At 40.4% G+C, this 25,716-nt stretch overlaps 1 protein-coding gene across 3 annotated transcripts in view; it reads left to right on the top strand.

The window, feature by feature from the left end:
- Positions 1–25,716, top strand: part of LOC148016333 (Polynucleotidyl transferase, ribonuclease H-like superfamily protein) — a 63,279-nt gene that overhangs the window by 33,843 nt on the left and 3,720 nt on the right. For 2 of the 3 annotated variants that reach the window (XM_087663974.1, XM_087663973.1), the window contains exons 3-6: positions 9,395–9,518; positions 9,734–9,821; positions 23,170–23,307; positions 23,387–23,474. In XM_087663974.1, coding sequence (XP_087520100.1) covers positions 9,395–9,518; positions 9,734–9,821; positions 23,170–23,307; positions 23,387–23,474 — 438 coding nt within the window. Of the gene's footprint in view, positions 1–9,394; positions 9,519–9,733; positions 9,822–23,169; positions 23,308–23,386; positions 23,529–25,716 lie in introns of all 3 variants that reach the window. The other variant, XM_087663972.1, reaches the window with a different exon arrangement.

Raw genomic sequence — 25,716 nt, 5'->3', positions numbered from 1 at the left:
GTCAGAAGCTTTCTCGCACTTCGAGGATTGGCTTCTCTTTGAGGAGAACCGATCGGGCCGGAAGTTGAAGACCTTGCGATCCGACAAGGGAGGTGAATTTGTTTCTAATGAGTTTGCTCGGTTTTGTGCAGATAGAGGAATTCACCAGGAGTTTGCCAATATCAACACTCCTCAAGAAAATGGTATTCTTGAACGGAAGAACCGCAGTGTGATCGAGATGGCGCGCACCATGATGGAGCACCGACAGACCCCTCAGGTTCTGTGGGCCGAGGCTGTGGCTACTGCAGTCCACATCCTTAATCGATCCCCTACTTCGGCCGTGGAAGGGATGACCCCATTTGAGGCTTATTTTGGGACGAAGCCAGATGTTTCTTACTTTCGGGTCTTTGGGTGTGATGCCTATGTTCACATTTCCAAGGCTCATCGTGATAAATTTGAAGCAGCTTCCCGAAAACAGGTATTTGTTGGCTACAGCTCCCAGTCCCAAGGCTACCGACTATATAATCCCGTCAAGCGGGATGTGTACACTAGCCATGATGTGCGGTTTGTGGAGGTTCCGGCTACTTCAACGGGTGAGGAGCATCCCGTTCTTGGAGATCCAGGGGAGAGTTGGGCTCCTTCTACAGTTCCACTGGAGCCCGTGCCTTTTGATTATGATTCTGTTTCTGACACAGAGTCTACTGTTCCACCGGACACCTCTGAGGAGTTACCACCGGTGGATATTCCAGAGTCTTTTGCTGATGGAGAACGACAGTTACCACCGGTGGATATTCCAGAGTCTTCTGCTGATGGAGAACGACGAGGGGAGGTTCGGCCTCCTCCTCGCTGGGCCCGTGACACACTCCGTGATTCAGGGATTGAGGGGGTTCCTGAGGAGTGGGGACCGTAGGATGGTCCGCGGCGGTCACGGAGGCACCAGACACATTTTACGGAGCTTGTTTGCTCCAACTATTGTTTGATGACCCGTGTTATGCAGGATCGAGAGCCCACCTCCGTGAAGGAGGCTTTACAGTCCGCCCCATGGAAGAAAGCTATGGAAGCCGAGTTGGAGGCTATTGAGAGGAATGGCACTTGGTCACTCGTGCCTCGCTCCCCGAAGAAGAAGGTGATTGGAGTCAAGTGGATCTTCAAGATCAAATACCTTAGCGATGGTACTTTGGATAAGCACAAGGCTCGCCTTGTTGCTAAAGATTTTGCACAGCGCCCAGGTATTGACTGTCATGATACTTTTGCCCCCACAGCTCGTATGGCGACCATTAGAGCTGTTCTTGCTTTGGCTGGCCATAGGAGATGGCCTGTTTATCAGTTGGATGTGAAGTTGGCCTTCCTCAATGGTGATTTGAAGGAGGAGATCTATGTTGAGCAGCCTCCTGGCTTTGGATCTTCAGATGGGAAAGTCTACAGGTTGAAGAAGGCCTTGTATGGCCTCAAGCAGGCTCCGTGTGCATGGAACGAGAAGATTGATTCGTTCCTCCAATCTCAGTTGGGATATCGGCGGTCCAAGGCCGATCCGCAGCTGTATGTTCACACTTCCGAGGATGGTTGTGTGCTGTTTGTCTTATATGTTGATGATTTGATTATCACAGGTGATGATGCACAGCAGGTCCAAGAGACGAAGTCAGCTTTACATCGGACGTTCGAGATGACGGACTTGGGTCTACTCCATTTCTTTTTGGGCCATGAGATTTATCAGTCTCAGAGGGGGATCTTTATCTCTCAACAGAGGTATGTACAGGAGCTCTTGGTGTCTTTTGAGCTGGAGGATTGTCGGGCCCTCTCTACTCCTATGGATCCGAACTGGAAGGCTACTTCCCATTCTGCTTCTCCTTTGGCGGATGCGTCCCACTATCGATAGTTGATTGGGTCTTTGATTTGGCTTCTCAACACCAGGGTTGATCTATGTTTTGCTGTTGGGCTCTTGGCAGGGTTCATGAGTGAACCTAAGATGGTGCATTGGCAGGTTGCTCAGAGGATACTTCGGTATTTGAGGGGGACGTCTGATTTAGGGATTCATTACCGTGCAGGCACAGATGGTTCAGATCTTATACTTGCAGGTTGGAGCGACTCGGATTGGGCCGGTGACGTGGACCACAGGCGGTCTACTACAGGTTACTGTTTTACTTTGGGTGCAGGTGTTATTTCATGGAGTAGCAAAAAGCTGCCCACGGTAGCCCTTTCGTCTACTAAGGCGGAGTATCGGGCCGCGTCTTCCACCACATGCGAGGTGGTGTGGCTTCGGAGATTATTGGAGGAGCTTGGGTGCCCCTAGACTCGTCCTACATTGCTGCGATGTGACAATGAGAGTTGCATTGCCTTGGCACGGAACCCTGTTTTTTATGCCCGGACGAAGCACATAGAGATCTAGTACCACTCCATCCGAGAGAAACTTCTGGATGAGACCATCACTGTGGAGTACTGCAAGACGGAGGACAATCTTGCGGATTTGTTTACGAAGGCACTTCCTCAGGCTCTACTTCGGAGACATTCTAGATCCCTCAGGCTTCTGCCTTGCCCAGGCTCTGAGAGGGGGTGTTAGAGATCAGATCAGATCAGGGCAGCAAGTGGCCTGGTGCAGTCGGACTGCCACGTGGCAGTCCGACCTGCAGCAGGCAGTCGGCTGCATTTAATGCAGCCGCCTGGCCATTTCTGGCGTCCTATTTTCCCCCGGTTTTTCAGCTATTTATACCCGACATTCTCAGCAGTTTGGTACACTTCTCTGCTCGCAGATTACAAACCGGTGACGCGTGCAGATTCCGTCTCTGTTCGCAGATTTCAGACAGCAGACAGTGCAGACTGCAGCGGACTTCGAGGTGAACAGCAGGTTGCATCGTCGAGGTGGAGACACGCAGTCCAACGCACTGCGCCCGTGTATATATCTGCATATCTTTGTATTCAGCATTCTTTATACAGCAGATCTTCATCGTCCACTGTCTCTTTCTCTCTCTTCTCTCTCTGCGTTCTCTCTCTCTCTCAGTCCTACGCTTCCGCACCGTTGCACTTTGACAGTCTTGGGTTGTTGAAATGGTGTGCTCGACCAAATATGGGTTGGAAATGTGTACCTGTTGGGTGGGATGCTCCTTGTCCCATCTTTGACAAGGGAATGCTAGGGACCATGCTTGGAGACATCACTTACTTGGTGAGAATGTCATAGGGAATGCCTACCTAATCTTAATTTTGTCGATATGAAAATGCTGAGAATGTGAACATTTTGTCTCATTGCACATGTTTGCCTTGGCTCTTGCTTGTTACATATTTTCTTGGATTTGGGGTTTTCTTATCTCACAACCTTGTTGCCTTAGCCTTTGCTTGTACTTCTCTGTGTGCGTGTGCGTGCGTGTGCGCTTCTAGTTGACATTGATGCTCCTCTCTTAGCTCTCCCCTCTTATCTCTGCCACTTGCTCTCTTCTCTCAACTCAACTCTCTCGGCTATGCTTGCACTTGCCTTGTTCTCTCTTGAGTCTCAACTCTCTCCTCTCTTATCTTTGTCCTCTTTTCTCATTTCCCTTTAGTTAAGTTACTAGATGTTTCTTGAATCTTTTTCACCTTCAATCTTTTGGAACCTTTAGTCCAATGACATGGCATCATCTTTCTGTCTTGTGTGTTGTGTGGAGGGTTGAGAAAGATGGTTCAATGATTGGTCAACTGTCATGGTGGGACAAGGCAAATGTTGGCCGCTCATTGAGGGGTGGAGGATCATGCTTGTGGACATATAAGCTTTGCTCATACAAGCAAACTAGTGAAAAGCTAACATAGCAAATAGAGTATTTTTATCTTTATTGTTCTTTCCAAAACAATAAAGATATAAGCGAACTAGCATAGCAAACATAGTAAATGGAGTATTTATATGTTTATTTATGGTTTCATGTTATGTATAATTAGGTACAAGCATATCTTCAAGAGCCACAATTTGAGATGCAATTTTGTCCTGATGTGGCCTTAGAGAAGCAAAAGGAGTTTTGTTTTGTGATTGTGTGGCAATCGGCAAGCTTATTTTCATGGGGAGATGTGTTCCGTATCTTCACATGATGCATTTGGGACAGGAAAAAGTGCAGATGTACTTGCATTAGATTGTATTACTAGTAACTAGCTAATTGGCCCAAAGCATGTTGCGAGCTTTGTTGTAGATGGTGAGGATGCAAACAAGGTAGTAGGTACTATCATATCGTTGTCTCATTTTGTATGGCACATTGCTTGAATAAATTACTAAAGGATATTGCTAACCTACTATGGATCGCACCCATCATTGAGCAAGGAGCTCACATGGTGGGCTTTATCTTGAATGACCAATTCCTTCCCCATCACTTCTCTCTAAGATCAAAGAAGTTGTTTTTGAAATACTTTGCACAAGGTTTGCCTTTAACTTCTTGATACCAGCAAATTGAGGGAACACATTGGTGTCTTGAGGTAGTTGTTGATGCTCATTGCAAAATTGGGATAGCTTTGTTGTGGGAGGACTATGGTTTTGATGGCCTTGAGTTGCAACAATAGGCCATTCGCATTTTAGCCAGCTCCTATTGTTTGAGCAATTGTGGAGCATATATTTTGACATTGCTTCAAAGAAGAAAAAGCGACTTTGTATAGAGAGGTCAAATGATTTAGTATTTCTCAATGTGAATTTATGAATGTTATACAATAGTATGACTATAAAGCTCAATCCTTTCATAGATTGGAGATGCAACAAGAAGATGAGAATCCAAATGATGCATAGAGGGATGCATCATTTGTTGATATTAATGATCATGAGGTTGACACTTCAGGAGTAGTTGGGGAAACTTCATATATGATGATTTTTAGTGATTTAGCTTGCAACGTGGAGGCTGGATATCATGTATGGCAATGATGGGCCATTGGGCTGCCTGTCAGCGATGTTGCCATTGATGATCACACTTTTAGTTGCCCTTTGGGCCTTTATGCTTGAGACTAATAGCTTTGTAGCCTTTTTGACATGTTAATTGCAGCTTAGCTCACTGTTTATGGCATATGCAGTTTACTAGCTTGTAATTCAGTCTATATTACTTTACTTACTGGTATTTACTTTTTGTGATGTATTGGAGTTTGTTGGATCATGGATGTTAATAATTACATATTGGCTGTTAAATTGATATGTCCTTGTGTATTATGTCTTCTCTTTAGTAATAGATAATGAATTGTGAGAAAAATGGTTAGAAAAACACTGAAGAACATTGCAAAGAAGATAACTAAAAAGAAAAAAGGAATCCATATACCAAATATGAGACAATCGCATACAATAGTGAGTCACTGGCTTGTAGGCATTGGCATTGGCTCTCTCTCTCCAATAGAACCTCAGGTGATGAATGATTGACTGAGGAGGGAGCTCTTGAATATAGAGGCCAAAATAGTGCCATAAATGGTAGTAGGTCGGCCAGCATAAGATGCCTAAATAATCATCAAGATGACCAAAATAAAATGCCTAAATACCCTAGTAATGCTAGGCATGACCCAGACTCACATAAGCTATTTAGAGTGCTAACACGTTCTCTTAGATCATGGGCAAATTGATACAATAGAAGGACGTAATGATAATGACTTATCATAGCCCATTCAACAAAGACCACTAGAATAGGACCATGGATACCCAAGTAGTGGGTGAGCAAGCCACACCACCAGAGTGCCTTGGAGAGAACATGATGTTGATGTTGATTATACTTGCTCCTAAAAATAGAGAACCATAATAGCTTTTTGTGTTTCTCAACAATGTCTCGTAGTAGCATACAAGACCAACTTGTTAAAAATGCCTCTGAATATATGTGACCATGGATTCTTGGTCTTTGGCTAGACCACCAAAGTGTTCCTATACACCTGTATAGATGAGGCTCAGTTGCCCTAAGTCACCACCCTCTTAGACTCTCTCTGGCATTGAAGAGTCCTGAGGAATGACTGCATCACTGGTACTAGAAAGTAGTAGAAGGAGGGGTTGCTAAGCCCTTCCAACGATCTGAAGAAAATCCGGTTTGAGCCTTGGCCCTGATCGACTAAAGAGTGATGGCATGCATGGTCGAAGGGGCCTTGTACAACATCTGAAGCTTTGTTCAAATCCTTGGAGCAATCTTGTAGGAGGTGATTGTTGGAAGGACTTCTTTGGAGATGCAATGAAGAAGAGTAGAATAGGCACGAGCATCATCATTATCCCATGTGAGCACAACTTCTTCACACTTGTTCTTGTCAAAATTAGCTAGAAGAGGAGTAGGGCGTTCAAGATGCTTAAAAACTCCAGAAATGACGTACCATAAGTGCTTCCATACAAACCATGCTTTCATAACAGCACTCCATGTTAGGTAATCAAGGCCATGTAATTTTTCATCAGTGGAACAATAGGGGGGAGCCATCTAGAGAGGATGGAAAGAGAAAATAAAGGAACAAGGAGGAGAGAGTGAGTACTACCAAATCAACAATATAGATTGTACTAAACAGAGTTCACATGCAATGTACACCAGCAGCTGATCACAATAATGATTGCAAAATCAGAGAAAAGAGATGGATTACAACCAACAAACACTATCAAAAGCTGGAAATTGTTGTCACCCAGCCTGCAAAGGCATAAAATGCAGTGAATGCGGCCGTTGTGTATCAAAACGCAGATGCATCAGCAATAAAACAATGCAGAAGTTGAAACACAGCCTGCCGGACTGTGGAGTAATCAAGAAAAGTCAACGATCAGCAGTGGAAGACCTACAATCAGCAGAAAAAAGTAGCAAGAGCATAGATCTTGAAATTTGGTACCATGTAAGAAGTGGATGTAGCAATGGAAGCACAAGCAGATGCTGAAATGAATTGTTGAACACAAGGATAGAAGAGAAAAACACAAAAGAACACTACAAAGAAGAGAACTCAGAAGAATGCTTGGGAAATAGAATCCATATACCAAACATGAGATAGTCACATACAATAGTGTCAAAAGTGGATGCAGCAATGGAAGCATAAACATATGCTGTAATAAACTGCTGAACTCAAGACAAAAGAGAAAGGAAAGAAGGAGCACTGAAGAACACAATACAGGTGAGAACTCAAATGTATACTCGGGAAATGGAATCCATATATCTAACACGAGACAGTCGCATACATTGGTGAGTCACTGGCTGTGGGCATCAACACTGGCTCCTCTCCCTAGTAGAAGATCCACAAGAGTGATTGACTGACTAAGGAGGAAGACCTTGAATAAATAGGACAAAAATATGTCCTCAATATGATTAGGTTGGCCAGCAATAAATGCTAAATATGATCAATATGAAGCCCAGCCCCAAATCATGCACATACTTACACATGAGTTGACATATTTGCTAACAGTAGGCACTGGCATTGGCTCCCTCTCTCCAACAGAACCTCAGGTGATGAACTACTAATGTAGGAGGGAGCCCTTGAATATATAGGCCAAAATAGTGCCATAAATGGTAGCAAGTCGGTCAGCATAAGATGCCTAACTAATCATCAAGATGACCAAAATAAAATGCCTAAATACCCTGGTAATGTTAGGCATGACTGAGACTCACATGAGCTGGCTAGATTGCTAACATCCCCATTATCATTTATGTCTTGGTTTTCCATTCACATTCCCTATCTTATGTCTAGGAGCAACAATCCATTAGTGAAAAAAGGGAAGCACAGTCCTCAAGGCAGCAAAACACAGTATGCTGGCTGTATAGACAGCTCCACCACTAGCACAAACACAATGTGGCTGATGAAGAATGCAGTGTGCAGCAGGTCACCTGACTGGACAGCAGCTATAGGACTTGTGAGGGCAAAAAGCAAATGACAGCGGACTGGAGATTGCAGTAAACAGCCAGGCAATGTTTTCATGGTGGTGGTAAAGGCTGAAAACTGCAGGGCAAGTGTTGGAGTACGAGGGTGAAGCCTCCCAAATGATAGTGACAGCAGCTGGATGAACTGGAAGGGCTGGTGATGGCAGTTGCCAGTTGGGTGAGGTAGTAGGAAGCAGGGCGATGCCTGGAGCAGATCTCCAGCGCGCCGGTGATGTCCTCTAGAGGGTTTGGGCGCTACGTGGAGATGACTGCCTGCTGGTGTAGAAGAATCCAGGATAGGATGGATGGCCACAATATGCTCTATTTATATATGATTTTTAGGCATTTGTCTTGCCTTTCAAAAATAAAGCCTTCTATTTTTGACAATCAGCATGTAATTGCTGTTGAGGCTGTTTTAAGGAGAATAAAATAAGCATTAATGCATAGTAATTTTTAGTGGCTCAATAAAAGGGTGGTTGAGGGAAGGCTTGGGGAGGAGGCAAGCCCAGCGGGAGAGGTGACAAGTTGGTGAGGAGGATAACTATATGCGAGGGTTGAGCAAGGCAAGCACAGTTGAGGTTGAAGGATGGTGGGGAAGCTAAGGGATGGCAAGGCAGGGAGAGGGCAACAATGGTGGTGGTGGGGTTAGGGGTTCAACAATTGCATCTCAACTAAATCTCAAGATGTTTATTTCATATACATTAACTTTTGGGGGATCTACTCTAAGTTGTTTTTGGCATGTTGAATCTGAGCTCCTTTACTTTTGGAACAAATAAACAAGTTTGCCCTCCTAATGATGAAATTGACTAATCTAAAAGATCCCCATGGAAAAACAAAAAAAAGGACCTATTATCCAATATGCTTCCATTGGTTTCAGAGAGGGGTTGATGCGATGATTTTCATTCTTCAAATACTTTGTGCTGATCCTTCTTATTAATGTCCTCTTCATTACAGCCCTCATTCTTTGACATTGCCATTGAGGCATCCTCTTGGTCCCTCTTGAGATTATATTTGACCGTTCTTTAAGCAATACATAATTCAACTGATAACTTGCTGATTCAGCCATAATGTATAATTAGTTAATCACATATCGCATGTAACATCATAGTGCATAACAATTCGTATATCAGGTGTTGTGTGTCCCTACACAGTTAGGGGTAGGGTTTCTCATTCACAGTAGGGTCACAGTTTCTACATGTACATCAAGCCCTAGTCTGTACTTAGTATTCTGAATGCAAAATTAGGATGTTGGAATACTTGACAACCCTAAAATTGGGCCATAATGTGCCCTCCAAATCATAATATCTAGTGAGCACCAACTTGTGCTCCATTCAGAGAGTGCACACTGTAGGATTGTGTTTGATAGGTATGCTAACTGTTTCAATTAGGCATAATATGTCAAATGCAAATGCTTAATGTGAATGTATATATGTGGAAATAGCTCTTATAGTGCAGAGCTACTTGATTTGACACTTGTATACATAATAGCCAGTTCTTTTTACGTGAAATGTCATTATTTTGCTGTCTTCATCAATTATTATCCTATTCATGTTGTTTATACCAAATTATTTGATGGAATCTAGACCAAATATATTTTATATTGCAGAACTCATCTCGAATAATCTTTGCATGTGTAGATTCTAAGACACTGAAAGAGTCAAAGAGGGATGAGCTTTTTGAGAGTATCAAATCAGATGCATCGATGGGATGGGCTGTAGACGTTATAGATCCAAGAGTCCTTTCTTCAAAAATGCTTGCTAAGTTCGTGAGCTATCAAAGACCTCAAGTGGATTCTGGCAATTTTTGTTTTACAATTTTTACTTGGAAACTTTCGTACTGAAACTGTAGAAATATGAGTATTATTAAGTTGTAGTGCTTGGCTTTCTATTGGTTTCACGCCATATTTGTATGAACTGCCCTCTTAACAGGTTTTACACACATTCATATATCTTAACAGTTGTGTTTTCTGATAGCAGGGACAAAACAAATCTCAACCTTATTTCATATAATTCAGCAATGGGACTTATCACTAATGTGCTGAACTCGGGAATATTTTTGACACAGGTAAGTCGTATGAAGTGATTATGATCCATTGACTTCTAAAGCATTATGAAATCTACATTCTCTTGAAAAGTCAAAACATGATCAGCTGTTGCTGATGATCACTTTGTGATTGATTGTACAATGTCATATCAAATTGATGCGGATGTCAGTTAATGTTGAATAAGTCTTATATTGCTGCTTTTTCTAGAGTTTATGCAACAGTAAAGTGCTGCAAAGAGTTCGGAAGCAGAAGGCTATCTAGGGACAATGTGGATCATTCATGAACTAAAGAATTAGATGGCAGCTTTTAGATGATAGAAATCTTAACAGCTTGTGTGGTAGATTGCAACAATGGCCAGCCTTGAGCAACCATTCATAGAGATTGGAGATTGCATTGGCAAGGGTGATACATCAATAACATTACTATATGATAGATGGAGTTGTGGCGATGCCATTCAGGGTCAGTTTTCGTGCGCAAAATTATCCCTGAAGTGACTGGACATTTGATGCAATAGTTTCTTTGGTACCACATCCACCCACAATGGATAATCCATGTCTAGTAATCATCCCTCAACAAAAAATCTTACCTTGCCATCTCAAGTCAGCCAGATCTCTCTTTTGTAGCTAATAAGAATCATCCCTCTACAAAAAATCTTACCTTGCCATCTCAAGTCAGCCAGACCTCTCTTTTATAGCTAATAAGAACAAGTTCTTGAGTATTAAGCAGTTCTTATGCCACCCAAACAAACCCCAATCAACCATAGCTCTTTCTACATTATTTTTCTCAGCCCTAAGCAGGAAAGAGTCATCAGCCAATGCCAGACCAATCAAGTTCACACCACTAGGAAGGGGGAGACCCACGATATTGCCATTGAGAGTGGGCTTATCCTACAGCTCAACGCAGGATGAATTGTTAAAGCAAACAATAACAATAAAGGTATTAGAGGACAATCTTGGCACAAAGAAAAAGAAAGAGCTATCTCTTCGGCCATGTACCCAACACCCAAACACCACCACCACCACACACACCTCCCACACCACCATCCCATCAACCAACAAACCCCTCACCCCACTACCCCCCAAAAAAAATGCCACCACAAAAAGAAAGAAAACAAGGCACAATTCATGCAACCCACCTTGGTTAATAGGATTTATTACATTAGGGCTAAAATCATCAAATTTTGGAGACAAGATCAAATGCATGATCATATTACGTAAGCTTTTTCTCTCTCTCATTAGACCTTGACCACTTCTTGTTTAGATGCTTGCGCATGATCAATTCCCAATTGCACATCAAGGATACTTAGAAGTTTGCAAAACATTCAAATCCTTAATATAAAGTCATATTATCGTAGGTGAATCAATGTGGGGAGTTTTTTGGTGAACTTTCTCTTAGTCCTCTTAGTCTCCCCCCCTCGGTGCCCTTCCCCTTTAATGCACTGCCCATTCCTTCTCCTTTACTATCCTTCTCAAATGCATTTTTTAAACATATTTTTGTTCAGCATTACGTTGAAGGTTTTGGTGGATGTTTGTTTTTACAATGAGGAGTTACCATCGATGTTATCAATGATTATTGAAGTGTATGTGATACAAGAGCTTATGAATAGTCATAGATGCCTAGTATTCAACAATTGGAGATGCCCATACTTGTTAATTCCCAGCTACACATCTAGGATACTCTGCAAACTGTTCTTATCCTTAATAAAGTTGTATTATCGTAGATGAATAAAATTTGGAAAGTATTTTTTCTAAACTCGCTCTTTTTCTCTCTTTGAGCCTTGGCCCCCCACACATTGCCCATTCCTTTTCCTTTTCTCTCCTTCTCACATGCATTCCTCTTGCACATTTTGCATCGATATTGTGTTGTAGTCTACTGTGGATGTTGGTTTTCCTAGCAAGGATTTACCATCAATGCTGTCAATGAATATTGGAGTATTTTATACGAGAGATTATTAATGTGTCAAAGGTCGTAAGGAGGGAAACTTTATCTCGTTGCACAAATGGGCTTTAAAAGAATAAGCAAGAGGAGTCTTAAGAAAAGCTCGAATGAGCTTAAGAAATAAGAAATTTGATAAGCATATAAAAATCATCTCTTTCATGGAAAAAGTTATATTAAGGACATAAAACCCATAAAATTCAAGCTTTAGGCCTAGATTTGATGTAAGTTGGGGGTTGGATCCATTCCTTGAGAGAAAGCAAGTGTAATTTGTTGTTGCAGGTTTATTAGGGTTACTGTCGAGGATATAAAATTAAAGGCCTTTGCGCAGGTTGTATCTATGTTTTGTACATACCAATCAGCCTCAAAGATCTTATCCTTTGTGTGTAAAATAGGGGGCACATAAATTAAAATGCACACTTTACCTCTTATATCTTGGACAATGGACAGCTTGTTGGTTCCAAAACTGGTGTCCCTTTTAGTATTTCTTTATCTTTTATTGCAAATGGATGGAGTACAATTGAGATTGACCGATCTCCTTTGCTAATCTAAGTGCTACTTCTTGTCATTAATGATTAGTAAGTCTTCAAATCAATTTGCTTCTTGGTTTACTTGGAAAATTGGCCTTTGCTTTGCTCCTTGTAAGACAAATAAGCCTTCGAATCAATTTGCCCCTTGGTTTACTTGGAAAATTGACCTTTACCTTACTCTTTGTAAGACAAATTTAGCCCCAAATTGAAATTGACTGGCTAATCTTTTGAATCCCCTTGAAATTTTTCAATTTTAGCTGTTGGAATTCAAGTCTTAGGCCTTCAATACTCAATATGCCTCCCCTCTCGAGGCAACTATTAAAACCCTAATTTTTACTATAAATTTACTGCAATGATTGATTGAAATCTTTGCCTTTGATGACTCAAACTATTGGAAAATGCTGAGGGGAGTTGGGAAATGGCCGGAGAATGAGAAAGAATGTTGTATGGGGAGAAATTCCTGTTTTTCTTTGTGAAAACCACCTCAATTTTTCGTTGCCTTGATGAGAAGAGGTTAATTTGCAGTCACCTTCAGTTTGGGAGCCCAAAATGGCAGTCACGAGCCTCCAGCAATTGTCACCTACTTGTTTTGGTCCTTTTGAGGCTGCCACTTGTTGTTGTAGGCCTTCAAACCATTGTTTTCAGCTTTTGGGCAGGTCTCCAATGCTGAAGAACAGTTCAACAGCTTGTCCTTCCTCTTCAACAGCCTCTTGCTCTCTTAAAATGGTTGGAATAGACTTCCGTTAGTTTTCAAAAACGTTTCTTTCACTTACATGGGCAAGTTTTACCAAGTGGTATCCTTCTAATCCCATTTTCAAGCACTATCCATCATCCTAAATTAATTTTTAGAATATATAAGTCAAAAAATTAATTTAATAATTATTCTAGTGCTTAGAAAATTACTTTCACTAGCCAATTAATGATTTTCACAAAAATTACTTAACGAAAGAAAGCTTAAGACAATAATTAGACAACATAACTTATGAATATTGGAAATGTTTAATTCGAAACTCTTAATTCTATTTGTAACTAAACTAATCCACAAAGTGTTTTTATCACTTTTGGCTAGGCTTGTTGTGACAGAGAGCGTGAGAATCGATACATGCGATGCTTTCTCATAGCAGAGAGATAGAGAGAGAGAGAGTGCAGAGTAGAGAGTGGAAGTGAGCATGACTTGTGGGTACAATGACGAGTGCACCTCTTTAGGTTTTCAGATATATATATATATATATATATATATATGAAAATACAATGTGCTAGGGTGTGTTCACACCCATGCACATATAAAAGGCACAATGGTCCTTTATTCCCAACAACCTCCCACCTAAAGGCAATGTGCCTTAAGAGGAGAAAAGAATCAGCTAAGTCTAGGTATGTACAAAGCTGAAATACATATATCTATCCAACTCCCATCATCTGTCGGCAATGAGCAAACCGCTCTACTGGAAGATCCTTTGTGAGAAGATCTGTAGGATTGTCATATGTATGCACTTTGACAAGCTCAATGCTTTAGCTGTCAAGTACATCTATCTAATGAAGTGATACTTCACCTGTATGTGCTTTGTCTTTGCATGAAAGACGGGATTCCGTGCTAGCATGATAGCACTTTGACTATCACAATGGAGAACAAGTAACTCTGTAATGCCAAGCTCTCCCACTAGACATGAAAGCCATAAAGCCTCCTTGCATGCCTCAGTGGCAGCCACATACTCTGCCTCTGCAGTAGACAATGCAACACACTTTTGTAGCTTGGAGATCCAAGAGATTGTTCCTCCTGTGAAGGTAAACACATACCCAGAAGTGGACTGTCTGCAATCCGCATGACCAACATAGTGTGCATCCATAAAGCTAACGATAGATGCCTTCTGCTTTCCAAAGCAAATGCACAAATCCTTTGTGCCTTTGAGGTATATTGTAATACCTTTCACTGCTTCTCAATGCCTTTACCAGGGTTTGCCATATATTTGCTAACTATTCACACTGCAAAGGCAATGTCAGGACATGTAGCAACCATAGTATACATCAAGCTGCCAACAGCTGAAGCATATGGTATCTTGGCCATTTCAGTCTTCTCATCATCAGATGTAGGGCTGTCCTTTGCACTGAGTTTCACATATGGAGGTAATGAAATCCCAATTTTTTTCTCCCCTTCCATATTGAAACGTTGCAAAACCTTGGAGATATACTCCTGCTGAGATAGATAGAGTAATCCTTTTGACCTATCTCTAAGTATTTGCATGCCAAGAATATGATTTGCATCACCAAGATCCTTCATGTCAAAGCTGCCATGAAGACTTTGCTTCAGTGAGTCCAAGGCACGAGTATCCGTGTCAGCAATCGGCATGTTATCAACATACAGAACCAAGATAATCAGGCTACCATCTGTTGTCTTCTTGGTGTACAAGCAATGATTCACTTGACTTCTATGAAAACCTTGAGACTGCATAAATGTATTAAACTTATGATACCATTCTCTTGGTGCTTGTTTCAGCCCCTACAAACTTCTTTTGAGTTTATATACCATTTTTTATTTTTCTTTTTTCACAAATCCTTTAGGCTGCTGCATATATATGTTTTCATGTAGATCACTATGTAAGAATGTAGTCTTTACATCCATTTGTATGAGCTCCATATCTTCAGCTGCAACCAAGCCCAAAATGGTTCTCAATGTAGTCATCTTGACTACGGGAGAGAAGATCTCATCGAAGTCAACTCCATGTTCTTGCTTGTACCCCTTCGCAACCAATCTTGCTTTGTACTTTGGCGAGGAACTAGAAGTGACCTTCATATTGTAAACCCATTTATATGGAAGTGTTTTTTGCTCTTTAGGCAACTGCACCAAGTCCCAAGTGCCATTTTTCTCAAGAGATTCTATCTCTGACAACGTGGCTTTATACCATTTCTTGCTGTCTTGTCTGTCCATTGCTTTCTTGAAGCAAGACAGTTCACCATAGTTTGTCAACATGACATAATCAGTCACATTGTTTGCACCAAGAACGAATCTATCAGGTTGTCTAGTAGCCCCAGACGATCTCCTAACCCAATGATCATTATTTGTTGGCTGTTCTTGCAAATTTCCATGTTCAGCTTGCTGTCTTGGCATTTCAGCTTGCAAATCAATATTAATAGCTTGTTATCTTGGCTATTTCTATACATCCAGTGGCTCATCGTTATGGGCAATAGCTGGTTGATCATTTCTAGCATTATTTTTTGCATTTGCAGGCTCATTTACAGCAAGTATTTGCTACTGTACAACGGGCACATTTTGCTATCCAAAAGGTATTTCTTCTTGGAATACAACCCTATGGATCTCCTCAATCTTTTCGGGCTGTTTATGTATGTGATCTTCCCGGAAGATAACATCATTGTTGCGTACTATTTTCCTTTTCTCGGGATCCCATAATCTATACCCCATTTCACCTTTATCACCATATCCTAGGAAAATATATTTACAAGACTTTGGCTCAAGTTTGCTGCGTTTTTCCTTACGTATGTGCACAAATGCTTCGTAGCCAAACACTTATAAGCGTGCATATGAAGGTGGCTTGCCTGATTACGCTTCTTGGGAAACTCCCCCCCCAAAAGACTTGTTTGGTGACCGATTAATCAAGTGTACGGCTGTCATAACAGCCTCTGCTAAAAAAGCATGGGTAATGTAGCATGAGATAGCATCGTACGGACCTTATCCTATATGGTTTGATTCATACGCTCTGCAACTTTATTTTGGGGTGGATTACGAGGGGCAGTGAGCTCCCTTTTTATTCCTTTGCTGTCACAAAATGCCTAAAAGGCCTTGGACACATATTCCCCACCATTGTCAGACGAAGATACTTAAGTGTCTTATCAGTTTGATTCTCAACTAATGTCAATAAATTTTTAAACTTGTCAAGTACTTCATTCTTGCTACGAATAGGGTAAACCCATACTTTTTGTGTAGCATCATCGACAAAGGTGACAAAATATTTCTTTTCTCCTAAAGATAACTTTGGCATTTGACATACATTGGAATGTACTAACTCTAGAGGAGAAGATTTCAGCGAAAGGACTTCTTATGAGACGTTTGTGCATGTTTACCATAAACACAATGATCACAATGCTCAAAATCAGCATCACGAAGACAAGGCAAGTAATCCAAACGAGAAAACACTTCATTCTAGTTTGACTCATGTGTCCCAACCGGCCATGCCATGAAGAAATACTTGGCTGCTCGGTCACTACAACAACATGGTTACGCATACTAGATACATGGAGAGGATACAAGGTATCACTTTTACAACCTCTGGCAATCACCCTAGATCCCTTACAGATCTTTCATTTCCCATCTCCAAAGGTGGTATGAAATCCATTGTCATCTAGCTGCCCTGTGCTAATCAAGCTCTTCTTAAGCTGAGGTACATGCCGTACATGTTGAAGTGTGAAGACAGAACCATGCTGAAACTACAACTGCACATTAGCAATACTTGCAATGTCATATGCATAGTTGTCCCCAAGATTGACAACACCATGTTGACCCCCCTGTATAATAAAAAAACCACTCACGATGAGGGGTGACATGAAAGGAAGCACCTGAATCTAGAATCCAAGTATGCATGTCACCATCTATATCTGCAAGTAAAGCATGTGTACTAAAGTGTGAAGAGACCAAGAGCACGTCATTCCCACTGTCATTGTCATGAGTGACTATATTTACCTCTTCAATTTTGACACTGCTCTTCTTAGGTTGACTCTCATTTTTCTACTTCTTGCTATCATCTGTCTTCTTGCCTTTTCCTTTCTCTTTCTTCCATTTGTAGCAGTCATGTTTAAAGTGGCCCTTCTTGCCATAATGATGGCATTCAACATCCTTACCATGTGATTTACTGTGTCCCTTGCTATCAGATTTGCCTTTCTGCTATGATCTGTCCCCAGTATGCAAAGCATTGGAAGACTTATTGGATGCATTGTTCTACCGATTCATTTCTTCCATGAGTAGAGCACTCTCTACATCAGCATATAAAAGGATCGCATTAGAATTGCTCATAGCAGTCCTGAATGTATCCCAACTCTCGAGCAGAGTACAAAGCAAGAACCTAGCCTTAAATTCCTCATCAATCAAGAACTTCAAGGCAACTAGTTGACTGAAAATGGAGTTAAACTCACTTAAGTGAGTAGACATTGCTGTACCCTCTTTCATACGCAAATCCATAAGCTTTTTCAGCCAATACACTTTGCTTGCGGCACTCTTCTGTGCATACAGTTCTTCCAGCAGAGTCCAAATAGCATAGGTAGAATCCAAACCTTCAATGTTAAACATCAAGGCATAAAAAATCGATAGCTCGATGGTTGAGTGTGCAAGCTCATTTAACTCATCCCAATCTTCTTGTTCCATATATGTGGGCTTTGCCCCTTTGGTCTTAATCGGGTTTGCTTGCTTCTTTTGCAACAAGATATTATAGCATTGTTTTTGCCAGATTGCAAAGCTATGTGCTCCTTCAAGTTTCTTTCTTAATGTGCATGAGATTACTACTGTTAGCCATGATTTTCAGCCCAAAATGTGCTTCTTTAAGCTTCTTAATGTGCATGAGATTACTGCTGCCAGGCATGATTTTCAGCCCAAATGTGACAAAAAAATTCAGCAAATGCAGGCCCAAACTGCACACAAGTGACCAAGGTACAAACATGTACCAACCAGCAATAAATAACCACGTAGAAGCAGAAATTTCAGATCTGCAGATAAATTTTCAGAAGCACTAAACCTTGTGCTACAGCACTCCGCAATTGATTACAGTTGTTTCAAGGGCAAATACATCACATTACATGATAAGTCCCAAATTTTAGCTGCAATTTCTGTTGTACATGTACCAATGGGCACAAAATTTAACACGCATGGTTAAAGCCCCAAAATTTTTGTGCTCAAAGCATCAACCATAAATCTGCATTGTCTTTGACATGCATAGAACATGCCAATTTTGCCAAAATAGAACAATTTCAGCAAAACCCCAAATTTTTCCAAGTGCTAGATGTCCAAATTGTATGGAATTAAGATTGCATGTACATAAAATGACCAAATGGCGCACAAATTTTGCCCAAACAGCAAAAGCCCCAAATTGCACGGGGTCCAATGTGCATCAATGTCGAGAAATTGGATAAATTTCAGCCCAATTTTTGCATGTACATGAAAAGCTCCAAATTTTGGAGGCAAAATGTTACAAATTCTTGCAATTTTTGACACAAATGGTCTTGCGCTGCATCACAATCCCCAAATCCAGAAAAAGCCCCAAATTTCGGGCCAAGATTGCACAAATTTGTACTTTGCGATTATGTGCGCGAACCCTCGTCGAGAAAGAGAGATAAAAACTGATTTTTTTGAGAAAAAAGAAAAGAAAAGAAAATGTGACCAAGGGGGAGGGTCTGTTGACCCGTCGTGCAATCGCCACGCGCCTGTCGGCAGGTTGTCGCCTTCACTTGTCCGCCACTAGTCCATCATGTCTTGGTCACCTGCAACGATTGCCCTGTCGCCCTCAACGGACCTGTAGACTGTTGCCTGCAGTTAGATGCTGGTCACGTTTGCTTGCTATTAACGTTCACCTAAGAAAACGTGTCCATTGGTCCAGTTGCCTTTGTCAAGCACTCGATTGTTGACTCTAACATGCGCTTGCTGCTAAGCCTACGCACGCTTGTCGACTGTCTTAAGACGTGTGCACACTTGAGCTGTCTCTTGCCCACTCTGATACCAGTTTGTTATGATAGAGAGCGCGAGGATCGAGACTCGCAATGCTTTCTCATAGCAGAGAGACAGAGAGAGAGAGTGCAGAGTAGAGAGTGAGAGTGGGCACGACTTGTGGGTACAATGACAAGTGTACCTCTTTAGGTTTTTATATATATATATATATATATATATATATATATATATATATATATATATATATATATATATGAAAGTACAATGTGCTAGGGTGTGTTCACACTCGTGTATATGTAAAAGTCATGATGGCTTTTTATTTCCAACAAGGCCAATTTGTCTCCCAAGTGTCCTTGTGTAGTTATTGACCCTTAGATTTGCATTAGTTAGTTAATGAATGTCTAGTCTCTAATGTCACTTCTGTCAATAGTGGCCAATAAATTGGTCTAGGCCCAAATATGACACTAGGTACCACCTAGTGCTTGCCAAGTATAACTTATTATAACTATTATCTTTGGCACCAACTGATATCTCGAGGTCTTGGGTCCCATGCAGTGAAATAATTGGTGTGCACCTTACATGTGTAAGTCACATTTGCACATTTGATCAACTTTTAATCAAATGCTGGGCAAGGCAATAAAATTTTACGTCCTTGTGATAGTCTCTCAAATTGTTTCTCAAATAGTGAGGGATCTTCTTGAGATGCAATATTCTAATTAAGATACTTGATTCTAGGAGATATCTTCTCATATCCCATGTTGCCAAGGGGGATGTGAGGGCTAGTGAGGCATATTTCTTTACTATAGTTTGAAGTTTTTGGTTCATATTTGTAGCTACATTCTAGCTCTTAGTTTTTATATGCTGGTCCAACATTTCCATTGGTAGGGGAAACTACGTCAATGTTGATTTTCTTTTTCAGCAAGGCTTAAACTTCTTGAGCATAGTAGCAAGTGCATTTTAGTTTCGAGTTGTTATAAGATCCGAGATACATGCTCGACTTTCTTATATACTTAAAATATATATGACGAATATTATGCTGGCACAGAGAGAGAATAGATGAGAGAAAAGAAAGGTGTAGAGAGAGAGAGAGAGGTAGAGAAATTGGCAACACACTAGGGATTGGAAGATGGGCCAGTCTCCCCCCTTGTGGAGTTATATTATTGACAAGGAGCAAGCTCCTTCATTACACATAAGCCAGTTCTTACTTGTAGATCTTGGAAACAAGATCACGGTTCCTTGCACGGTATATAACCGACTAACACTTGCATAACTTGAAAGTTGGTACCTTTTGATCCTTTTTGAGTCTCCTTCTCTCCTACACAATATGTGTAGGGCTCTTCTCTTGGCGCTTGATTTCAGCAGAGCTTCCGCAACACTTGCACCTTCTCTTCTTCTCTTGGATGCATGCAAAGTGATGCTTCCTTTACCTCTCTCACACCCAAGGAGAGTCTCCTCTTTTATAGGTTTTCAAGAGGTTCTCTTCTTGGAGAGAGATTTGAGTTGATCTTCATGCAAGATGTGGTTGTTCCAGGATCTACTTTGGAGCACTAATTTCGAGATCTCTCTCTATGCGTTGTTCGGATGAAAAAATGTCCAACACGAAAGTTGTAGATCTTGCTGTTTTTGATAACCCTTGCAGCCCGTTTTTGGAGATCGTCTTTTTATCGCGAGATATTTTAAAAATGGATTCACCATGTCTTTTTTAAAAAGATCAGCTTCTCAAAGTGTACTCTTAACTTGTGGTCCATGCAACCACCTTAAGGAGAGTTTATTAAATTGCCTTGGGCCTCAACCTTAAGTTTGACTTCCACACAAAATATTGTGTCTTTTTAGATCTTAGAAAGAGAAAACCACTTCTCTTCTCACTTCTAAAAGATAAGCTTCTCAAAGTGTACTCTTAACTTGTGGTCCATGCAACCACCTTAAGGAGAGTTTATTAAATTGCCTTGGGTCTCAACCTTAAGATTGACTTCCACACAAAATATTGTGTCTTTTTAGACCTTAGAAAGAGAAAACCACTTCTCTTCTCACTTCTAGAGGATCACGTCTCTTGTCTTTCTTAATGAGAGAATTACCTCTCTTGTCTTTTTTAATGAAAGAAAAGACCTTAAACCTTGACTTGTAAAGGAGAGGATGACCCCAAATGAATTCAGTGCTCATTACACACAAGTAAACTTTCCCAGGCGTTCTCGGATGCACACATAAATACATATACACAATGCTAATGCACTTCCTCTTCTTAGAACTTAATCTATCTTCATTTATGTATAACTCCTTGGTTCTTATGTACACTCTTACACTTGGCAGACACTTCTTTTCCCCTTCATAACTTGTACTGCTTGTACCAGATATCCCCGTCACAGTACTCTGATCACCCCATTAAGTAATGCACTAGGAATATTGGTCTCTAAATGGTCTCATGGCCATGCTAGATTATCATCAACACTTAAAGAAAAGTGAGTCATTAATTTATTGAGTGACACCAGCCAGTTGGATGGTAAGTTGAACCACCAAACACGGTAGCTGGGGAGGTAGGTGATGGACTGATACAGACCTTAGAGCAATGGGAGGAGAAAACACATGCTGATTGATTGTGAAACAGCAAATACATCAGTCTGTATTGTATAGCAGTGGCAGCAGATGATGAGGGGCAGCAGCACCAGCAACAGAAACACAGCCTCCAAAAGTCTTTACAAGCAGGGTGGCACTTGCAGCAGCAAGGAGGCAGCTTCAGGAAGGTGGGTGGCAATTGGCTGAGTGGGGTGGCAGCAGTAGCTGGCAGAGTGGAGTTGATGATGATGACATTGAGAGCTAGCACAATGTGAGATGAGGGAATGCAGATCAAAGTGGGGGTGCACCTTGAGTCCCCTTTTATAGAACTTTTTGAGTCAATTGATGCATTGAAAAGTCTTGGTGGCATCTAAAATGAACATTTGCTTTTTGGGAAATAATTCTTAAGAAGGTTTGGTACAGTGATTTACCTGTTTTATGAGTTGCTTTTTTGTGATTTCTTCAACATGAGCGATCATTCAAAGTATTGGCAATCAAATACAAGCATTTTTAACCATTTCCAACCAAAATGTATCATAAAACGATAAAATCAATGACTTACTCATAAAATCGCGCATTATGATGCACATAATTTGAAATTGGAGGCTCCCTGGAGATCTTCAATGGCCACTGATGATCCATCCAACCTTGATTTATGTCTCTTTACACTCTCACATCATCGCATGATCAAAATCTTTCCTCTTAGCCCACCTCCTTCTCTCATACACTAATCCATGAGAACAAACCACAAGAGGAGAGAGGAGAGAGAAATACTAAAATCAATATCTTTTTACTCAGTGGCTTTCTGGTTGTTATGCATTTTTTCCATTAGATTTTAATAAAATTGGTTTCTTTGGTTTTACTTATCACTCCTCTAAGAACTGCTGAAAATTGGCAGTCATTGACCTTTCTACGCTCCTTTCACTTTCTTGCCAAGGCTAGGTATTGTGTCTGTAGTCAGTAAAGCAAGTAGCCAAAGAACCAAAAAAATGAGTTCTCACAGGTAAATTATGCTACAGAAGGAGTTATATTGAATAGTCCAATGTGCCTTCAGTCCCAGCTCTTCAAGTGGGCAGCATTGATGTGGTAATGTTAGAAAACCTTTTACTGCTTTGGACTATGTGTTCAGAATCATGAACATTCTCAGCATGAGCATGAATGAAGGCTCAAAAGGTACTTAACTATCTTGAGAAGTTGGATTTGGACTACATCAAATCCCTATTTTGTGGAGGATTTCCAAATAATTAGAGAAAGTACTATGGGTTACAATAGTTCTACATGGAGAGATCGAAGATGAGCATGTGTTCAAATTTGCTCTCGTGCTTTGTGATTTTCACTTTCCATTCTACTTCTCCTGGAAGCGATGGTTGTAGATCTTCACTTCCTTTGGAGTTACCAGTAACAGTAAAAAAGTGGTGGCAGTTTCATCATGTGAAGAAGTGTCCTTGCTCTCTTTCCCTGTTAAAGTGTGGTGGTGTCATCATGGGAAGGGGGGTCATTGCTTGCTTTCCTTGATAAAGTGGGAGATACTTTTGACTCTAATCATAAGAAAGTTGGTCTGTTTAGCTTTTGAATGATCCCACTTTGCAAGTTTGTCCTAATTTGCATTTAATTATCATGGTTGTCTGCTGTACATTTTGTATAAAGCTTTGGTTTTGTGTCTTATGGTTGGCATTGTCCATGCTTACGCAGGTCTTTGTGGACACAGTGGGGGATGCAGAGAAATATGAGGCTGAACTATCAAAAAAATTTCCTGGAATAACCTTCAGGGTTGCTAAGAAGGCAGACAGTCTTTTTCCTATAGTTAGTGCTGCAAGTATTGTAGCTAAGGTATTCTTTTGTCTAGTGGGTGGATTCTTCTTTTCTACTATAGATGAACTCTTACGCTTGTCTGTGAATCACACTGTAGGTTACAAGGGATAAAATGTTGAGGGATTGGACTATTGAAGAGAGAGGCCAGGAGATCAGTCGGGATTTTGGTTCTGGGTATCCTGCAGGTAACATTTGCAAGTTTTGGCCTTGGCTCACTCTCGTGTCTGAATTGGATATCGGTGAGATTCTAATTTGCCTGTTCCACTCAGTTCTGCATGCTTATGAAAGGTCAATAAACTAGTAAATGTTTTACTGAGTGAGATACATCTTAAAGAGCACTCTTCTTTGTTTGAAAAGATAGGGTGATAATGGCTCTGAGTATAGATGGCATTGCAAAAGCTTCAAATCTGTGTCTTGTAAGGAAGTTTCAGGACTTATTGCTGACATTTGGTCAATTCGTGGAATTATGTATTTTTGAACAGAAAAGTTATCACCCCATCTCTCTCGCTTTTTCTTGCTTTTGGGCTCATGCTCGTACAATATGCAGATCGAGAGCAATGTGATGCTTGACCAAAGATGACTAAAGACGGCAAGGCTAAAAACAAAAACACAATACTGCTAGACATATATGTATAGACAAACCCAAAATTGGTGTAACCAACTTGAGTGTTTCAAAACATGGTTGTCATTGAGGAGATTGGCCCAAGAGAAATTAAAAGTATAGTCAGGCAGTTAGATTAACTTGAAAGCCTAGATGACTAAGATTTTTCATTGGGGTAGTCACATTGGCTAGAAGTCCATATAATGAGTGGTTTCAAAAGTGAAATTAGATGCTTATGATCAAAGAAACAAACCATGAACTGGTGAACCTATATAATGAAGCTCTTTAGAATCTAAATTTGGTGACTCTTAAAATTTAGAAGGTTACTATTTTTTTGAAAGTTACTCAAATCGAAATTTTGTTCACATAAAATACTTTTAAGTTTTGCAATGAATAATTTTGTCTTCAATGACTATCGCAAATGTTTAACCATTTGAGAGATTTTTAGAGTAGAATGTTTACAAGCTTCTTTTTCTAGAAAAGTGACATGTGACATTTAGAATAGGACGTGTTATTTTGAATGTACAAGTGTTCTTACACTTGTTATTTTGCTCAATACTTATTATTTTTAGCAAACACTTGTCATTTGTAGCCTCTATTTTTTAGTTTTGAGCATCCAAGCCCTATACCTATATATTAAAAGTCTCTCTCTTCATTTTCAATAAGCTCTCATGTTGAAAATTTAGCCACATGCTTTATACTATTCTATCTACCAATCATTCAAGAAGCACTTTCTACTTAGTTTGATCTAGTCTAAGTACAAATAAGAAAATCAGCTTGTTGTTTGGAGTATACAAAAATGAGAGTTTTAAAACCCTAATTTTCAAAATTGGAGCAAATCAACCCTTTATATATGGTGCAAGTAGTTGGTACTTTGATTTGTTTTCATAAAATTCTATAAGGGAGGAGGGATCAATTTCCCTCTCAAAGTAGTGTTGATTCTCTTCTTTCTCTCTCTCTCTCTCTCTCTCTCTCCTTCTCTCTGTCTTTTGATTTTCATGGTGATAATTGATCTTGCATGTGTATTAGAGTGAGAACTTCTTTCTTGTAAGAACTTTTTTGGGGTGACAAGATCTTTGGGCTCAACTTTCTTACCATGTCAAGAGATAAAGAGAAGAATTTTGATGAATGACTAGAGGGCTCTCGACACTCTGTATTTGTATGTATCTTTGATATTGAGAAGATACAAAGATATAAGGAGCTGGAAGTGGATCCAAAAATCCAAGCTTTGATGGAGAGAAGGGTTAAAGCACTGGCTAAAGCGAAGGTCTTTGAAGATTTCTTGATTGAGAAGACTCTTAAGATAGACAATATTATGGTTGTGAAGGTCTCACCTTAGTATGAAAGGTATCGATGTTATTGCTGCAACTAAGTCTATGAAAGGTGACACATCACCTACATTCGACGATCCACCTAAGTGGTGACTTCAAAGTCTCATCATACACAAGCTATGTTCTATTGTTCCAAGAATCCCTCCATGGAGAAGGACAAGGAGAAAGTCAAAGAATCCGCTATTTCTATGGTAATTGAATTTTTGAAGATGCTTTTAGCAAAGGAAAATGATACTAAAAGAGACTTTAAGCTTGGAGAGAGAAGTAAGTTTAATATTTTCTTTGGTAAAAGAGATTCTCAAAAAGTTGAGCTTTTTACTAAACAATTTGATTTTACTTTTGGTGGTGAGAATTATGTAGAAAAATCAAAGATTAGGATGATTAAAATGTATTTGAAGGATATTGTTGCTTTAAATTGGTGACTTAAAGTTGTTCAAGAGCGAAAGGAATCAAGTCTTGGAAAGAGTTTAAGGAGATGTTCAACAAGAAGTTTCT

This window comes from Lygodium microphyllum, chromosome 23, assembly GCF_053477565.2.
Source record: "Lygodium microphyllum isolate KBCC chromosome 23, Lygodium_microphyllum_v1.1.10, whole genome shotgun sequence".
NCBI classification, from domain to species: Eukaryota; Viridiplantae; Streptophyta; class Polypodiopsida; order Schizaeales; family Lygodiaceae; genus Lygodium; species Lygodium microphyllum.
This window is presented reverse-complemented; position numbering and strand designations above follow the sequence as displayed.